This window comes from Cololabis saira, chromosome 20, assembly GCF_033807715.1.
Source record: "Cololabis saira isolate AMF1-May2022 chromosome 20, fColSai1.1, whole genome shotgun sequence".
NCBI classification, from domain to species: Eukaryota; Metazoa; Chordata; class Actinopteri; order Beloniformes; family Belonidae; genus Cololabis; species Cololabis saira.
Genome location: NC_084606.1, coordinates 24,313,877 through 24,320,727, shown reverse-complemented (window position 1 = coordinate 24,320,727; position 6,851 = coordinate 24,313,877). Strand labels below are relative to the sequence as shown.

At 46.1% G+C, this 6,851-nt stretch overlaps 1 protein-coding gene across 1 annotated transcript in view; it reads left to right on the top strand.

The window, feature by feature from the left end:
* The first annotated feature begins 339 nt into the window (after window positions 1-339).
* The window catches only part of cldn7a (claudin 7a), a 9,767-nt gene continuing 3,255 nt past the window's right edge, over window positions 340-6,851 (top strand). Inside the window, exons 1-3 of the mRNA XM_061709794.1 lie at window positions 340-838; window positions 3,477-3,641; window positions 6,712-6,796. Coding sequence (XP_061565778.1) covers window positions 616-838; window positions 3,477-3,641; window positions 6,712-6,796 — 473 coding nt within the window. The 5' untranslated portion in view covers window positions 340-615. The remainder of the gene's footprint in view (window positions 839-3,476; window positions 3,642-6,711; window positions 6,797-6,851) is intronic.

Here is a 6,851-nt window from a genome sequence, read left to right as displayed (position 1 = left end):
TTTCAGTTGATTAAACATTTTCCTGAAATCTCTGCCCATCTTTGCCTTTGTCTCTGAAATGCTCCTTTCTCACATCACCAACCTTTTGCCAGCTATTGTTGTTGTTGTCAAATGCTCCCCTTATTTTTCTGGTTTGGGCAAAATGTCTCAGATCCAACAACTGATATGTTGTTCTGTTGAAATAAGTGTATACTTTTTTTACACAACTTTTTTGCTGAATTAGGGTTGTAAAACTTTCCAACCTCTTGGCTGTTTTTATTTTCCTCATGTTTATCTGACAGTTCCTGAGTGAAACATCTGATTCGGAGCCCAACTCTCCCCAGAAGGAGTCCACTGGAGAGACAACCTCATGTAAGATTCCCAGCAGTGCACAGAGAGCTGCGACTGCATGCATCCGCGGGCTGGTCTCTGCACACCCACTTTCACACCATCGCGCACTTTCTTGGACGCCCATCCTTGCGCGCAGACCCCTCAACACGGAGCGACAGTGCCACGGCTTTCTGTCACCAAATATCCCAGTAGCAGCTTTAATTACAACTCAGAGACTGACACGGGGAACTTTTTAAAAGTTGCTTCATCCTTTTTTTTTTATTCTTATCATTATTTTCCGGAAACATGCCCAACTCCGGCATCCAGCTGCTGGGGTTTTTCCTGTCCCTGGTCGGGGTGGTGGCGCTGATCGCGGGGACGGTCCTGCCGCAGTGGAAGATGTCAGCCTACATCGGAGACAACATCATCACGGCCGTGGCCATGTACCAGGGGCTGTGGATGTCGTGCGCCTTCCAGAGCACCGGCCAGCTGCAGTGCAAGATCTACGACTCCATCCTGCAGCTCGACAGTAAGTGGCATTTATTATTAGAGATACTTTCTATATTCAAAGTTTGCACTTTGAGTCCTTGTATCTCTCCTCCTCCACGAAACATCACTTTTTGCTAAAAAAAAAAACAACCTCTCTCTCATTGTCAAATTATCATCCCATAAGCCTCTGGATGAGTCCACTCAAGTAACATTTGACACCGGACACTTTTTTTGTCAACAGATATTCAGGTATTTTTCCATCAACTGAAAGTGTTCCCAGTCTCTGCACACAGTGGCCAATTGTTTGCATAGATATACCTGAAGAGACTATAGGAACCAACACTGAATGCAATGCTTAGGTCGGTCCCTGCTGAGGTTTTCAGATTTGGGATCATTCGTGACAGTTTTCATATGCAGAAGTGGTCTCCTTCCTGCACATGTTGCACCTGTTGCATCTGCTGCACCTGTTGCACCTGTTGCACCTGTTGCACCTGTTGCACCTGTTACAGCTGTTGCACCCGTTGCATCTGCTGCACCTGTTGCACCTGTTGCACCTGTTACAGCTGTTGCACCTGTTGCACCTGTTGCACCTGTTGCACCTGTTTACAGCTGTTGCACCTGTTACACCTGTTGCACCTGTTACACCCGTCGCACCTGTTGCACCTGTTGCACCTGTTGCACCTGTTGCACCGTGGCATTTACAAGGTCCAGACACTCGTCGTCTGCAGAAAATGCACCAGCATCATCACTTCTGTCCAAATTTTCACTGACGGCTGAAACTTTCTTCATCACTTTATATTACAGCCCAGTGCAGTTTTATTTTTAAATAAATACATAAATAATGGTGGATCGCCAGGACGACCATGGTTCAGTGGATGGAATTGGTTGCTCCCCAACCAGAAGGTTGCAGATTGATCCTCAGCGCCTTCGTGAATTAAATCGTTTCTTGGACAGATCCTTAACCCTTCGTCGCCCCTGCTGCTCAGGTCCTGAGTCTGGATGTATCTGCAAAAATCATTATAAAATGAATATTTCAAACCCTACTGATACCTTCAGGCCCCCCCAGAGGGGAAACCCTGAAAAGCAAAAGATGTAATGATGGTCCAGTGTTCTGGTTTTCTTGAAAAGAAACCAACTTTGGTTTTTAAACTCTCCCTCCCTTATTGAAATAAAATGGAACCCTGTACCATCTTTCTCTTCTTTCTGTTGCATTTTATTGTCATTGTCATTGCTCACACAGGACATGCAGGCAACACCGACAGCTTATAAACACCTGGATATTCATACGTCCAAATACATGATGCTGTTTTCAAATCAGTCATAGTAAAAGCTGATCACTTCTTGACTTTTAAGATGGACACAGGCTCCATATTTATAAATCTGTACACTAGACTGACCACTGATGACAGTTGACATACGGATGTGTTGCTCTTCTTTTGAAGCTTGATTCGTTAATAGTTGATGCATGATCAGATATGTCATTTTAAAATCCCACCAAATGGTTATGTTACATCTGGAAAGTAAAAAAAACAAAAGCTAGATTAGGTGTTTACAACAGAAAAATACCACAGTGATATGAAGTGTGTTTTTTAAATACGGAGGGAGAACCAGAACATGGTGTCATGTTTACTCAGGCCACTCGATATCCTAACTGTTCGATTGTGATGAATCATACAGGTGACTCGATGGGTTTGTTACCTTACCAACTTGTTCTCGACTGAAGTCGCAAACACAAGGAATGAATATCCAGCTAAAGCTGGAAAACCTGCACGTCCTCACAACAAATACGTACACATTTCCCTCCGGTTCAAGTCAGTGTCAGTTTTGTATTATGGTCGTATGTTTACTCGATTGCTGATTATTGTGTCTCCAACGTTTTCTCATGGCTGAACCAGACCTGCGGTTTTATGAAACTGCAAAATTGTCCCAGAGCGATGAAGCTCTAAACCAGGATACTGTACATCCGGACCTTCACTAACTGGCTCCTCCACCCTACAGCATTTCTGCCCGTTGTATCTCCCCCGCGTACACTCATGCCCTCTTTCTCTCTCCGCCCATCCATCACTCTCTGCAGAAGGGTTTTTGTTTGCCTGGGCAGGGCAAAGATGGCCTAAACTGGCACAGACTGGTTCTAGGTGGACCAGCGGGGCCAAGACAAAGAGAGGCCTCACCCTGTGATAGGTTTATGGGATGGGGGGGTGGGGGGTGCTTCTACATGCCACCACAGACCAGCAGGATTCAGGGGAAATGAAAGTGCATGAGATGGGTTTCTGCTCCCTGTTTGTGTGTCCGTTTGTTTCCCATGGTTCCCTTTCCAAGAAAAGCTCGCACGGAGGTGTCCTGACGGAGTAATGTGACTGTAACTCACAACCTCTGGAGGCAAACACACACACACACACACACACACACACACACACACACACACACACACGCACACGCACACACACACACACACTCTGCTGGGTTTGTCTTTCGCCGTCATTTTTCTGGTGTGTACATCCAGACTTTTATTGGACTTTTTGCGAGTACTTCTATTTCTTTCCACCTCGTTGGACCTCGTTCCCAAGTAGCAGAAAACAAAAGGCCATCTGCTCAAAAACAACACACACCCTTCACACTCTTCCTGTGGTCGCGGCTCATAAATCATCTCTGGGTTTCCTTCTCCCCGGCTGTGGCAGGTTCGCTCCAGGCCACTCGCGCCCTGATGATAGTTGGCATCATCGTGTCCATCACCGGCCTGGGTGTGGCCTGCATGGGCATGAAGTGCACCACCTGTGGGGGGAGTGACCAGCTACGCAAGTCTCGCATCGCCATGACCGGTGGCATCATCCTGCTGGTGGGAGGTGAGAGAGCACACATCCATCCATCATCTCTACCTGCTTCTGCCCGGTCTGGGTCCCGCTGGGCCTGGGGGGCAGGGAGCCCTGTACAGGCCACTTGTTAGACCATTTATGGCCCTTTTGCACTAGTGCTTACTGAGCCCGACTCGGCTCTACCCGCCTCTACCCGCCTCTCCCCATTTGTTTTTCCACAGCCAGGTGAGAAGTGGGGGGGTTGGGGTGAAGCTACTGTGACGTATTCGATTGCGCAACCGCTTTGTTCATGTCGGCGCTGATGAGAAATCAGCTGGAGCCGCGAGCGGCTGAGAGTAAAACAGCCGTCTACATCCCTTTTTAATTCTCTCGTCAGCCCCCAGGTTTATGAACATCTGCACCTCAGAGTTGGATCACCAAACAGACGTTTTGCGCTTTATAATAAAATCGCTGCGGGTCGCCCTCGCGCTGACTCCCGCTTCCTGATTCAAACGTCTGACGGCCCCTGCCCCCGACCAATCAGTGGCGCGGAGGGTGGTGACGTCAGAAATAGTCCCGGCTCAGCCCGGTTAGAACCTCGCCAGAATGATTACAGAAAAAGTATCGGCTTGGAGCGGCTCTACCCGCCTCAGCCCCTAGTGCAAAAGCGCAAGACAGGGCCGTGGCGGGTAGAACCAAGCTGAGGTAGGACTAGTGCAAAAGGGCCATTAGAGTCAGCATTTACCCAGATATACATGGTTTTACACTGTGGGAGGAAACCAGATTAAAAAAGCAAACCGATCATTTGAATTTACCCACAAAAAAGTAATAAAAATAAGTTCAGAGTTCCCTAACGCGCCCAGTTTTACACACACGTGCTGCAAATGGTTTTAATGGCTGAATTAATCTGATGATTTAACTTGCTGATTCTTTTCGTCGAGCAAGAATATTTAGGTTATTAAATACATGACATACTTCCGCCTTCATCAGAGTCACCAAGGCGGAAGTAATCGCCGAAACATGTAAGGTATTTAAAAACCTAAATATTCTTGTCCGACGAAAAGAATCAGCAAGTTAAATTGTAAAGCCACAAAATAAACTTAATTAAATCTCATTTGGTTTCACATAAAAGTTTCATGCAGCTGAAACATACTAAGTGGAAGTGCGTTGTTTTCACATCTGTAACAGAAGAAAAAGAGATTTAGATTTCTTAAACAACTCTTAACAGACTCTTAAGAAGCTAAAAATGCTAATATATGAATAGATGTCTTGTTGCATGTTAACGTATATTTGAAACCACTAAACATAGAAGAAGCAGCCAAAGGTAACAACAATGGCAACATAATTTGCAGTTCTTTAGTCACAGAGTAAAGTTAGTTGTTTGGGGGCTGGTATTGTTTCGTAACACCCCTGGTAACTCTGCACATCTGCAGTAGAGGGGAGCTACACATTGCTCAGACTCTCTATCTGTTCTTCTTCTCCTTCTTTGTATAAATTGTATCCATACAACGGTTACATTTCTGGTTAGACTTTTGCTACAATCTCTTTCTTCGGTTTGTGTCTCAAGGCTTTGCAGGAGTTTGAACACAGACGCTGAACACAAACAGAAATGAAGACGTAGCTTTGTTCATGTTAGAAAGATGTCGCCCCTGAACTTCTCCACTGCGTTCAGAGCGCACACACGTGAGCTGTGCTAGCGGACGTAGCGGCTGGGATCAGCGGCGTGGTCTTTAAGATCCCAGATGGATCTAAACTGTTCAAAAGCTCCATCTTCTCCAGTAAAGCTCTTCCAGCGCAGCAGATAACTTGTAACGTGAACCGGTACCAATGTGGTAGATACTAATGTGGCTGCTAAGCCCCCACAATGCAACAGGGATTTGCTCCAACCAACGGAGTGACTATAACAAGTGGAAGAAGCAGCATCACCTCCAGGTTCAAGGGTCCCAGTTGTCCTGGTCCTGAAGCTGGATAACAAGGCTTGAAACCTCATTGGTCGTTTCTGTTAGGCCTAATCTTTTCTTAACGCTGAAGTTACTTCCAGGACTACTGAACTGAAGTATTTGCAAGTGATGCAAGAACATGAAGTTGTAAGGCCGTATTAATTATTTACTTATTTATCTGGGTATGTTCATCCACCGTTTATATTATATTAGCCCTGTTAGCTCCCAGATTGTCATATCAACATACTCACCTCCAAGCTCAAGTTCATGAGCAAGAAGTTAAAAATATGTCTCTGTCCATTATTCTCAACAAAAACAAAATATTGAACATGCATCTATTCACTGCAAGATTTAAAAGTTACACTAAATCTATATCAAATACAAGATGACTTATAACATGAATTACAACTTTATAAGATGGAAATGCAGTGGAATATATTTAAAATGATTAATACTGGTTTAATGGGGCAGAGAGGAGAGTTAGTCTCCTGTGAAAATTAAAGTGGATCCACTCCGTCCGAAACCGTCCCACGCTGGAGATCCAAGCCGCTGTCAAGGTCTCTCTCTCTTTCAACGTTCATCCTTCCCTTCCTCCAGTCAAACAAAAGCATCCTGGGAAGACTGGAGGAAGGCGCAGAGAGCAGGAGGACCTCCGTCACAAGATGGCGCTGTTGCCCCAACATGCACCCCAGCCCCACACTCTGCTGTGTTTGGACCAGAGGGATGGTCAGAGATCACCCGGTGGTCAAGATCAATATCAAGGCATGGAGGGGACTGGTCCATCACTGGCTGTCCGGATCTGTATTTTACCAGATAATTGTTTAAAAGGTCTGGCAGAGAAGAACCATTTCTTCATGGTAACTCTTGATAATTCAGGAACTCTTTAAAAACTCTTTAATGTTGAGTCGTTGTAGTAAAAACACCCCGGTGCTGATTCATCGTACAACACAGCTTTATCTAACTTCATCCAAACCCAGTTCCTCAGATGTCCCGCCCATCCTTCAGTAGGAGGGGGAAGGTTTGACCTCCTGGCGCCGCTTCCAACGCCAAAGGTCGGAGGTCGGAGGTCTTCCCCACAGAGACCCAACACACTAACGGCTAACTGTTCTGTGGTCTGTAGGCGGCCGCGGGATGAAAGCACTGAGTTCTGACCCGTCTCTGTGCTGGACTGTCTCTTGCAGGGCTGTGTGCCATCGTGGCGTGCTCCTGGTTCGCTCACAACGTCATCAGGGCCTTCTACAACCCCTACACTCCTGTCAACACCAAGTAAGTGACCCAAAAGCTGCTTTTTCTTCAGTCGTAATGTTGCAGTTGAAGCCAG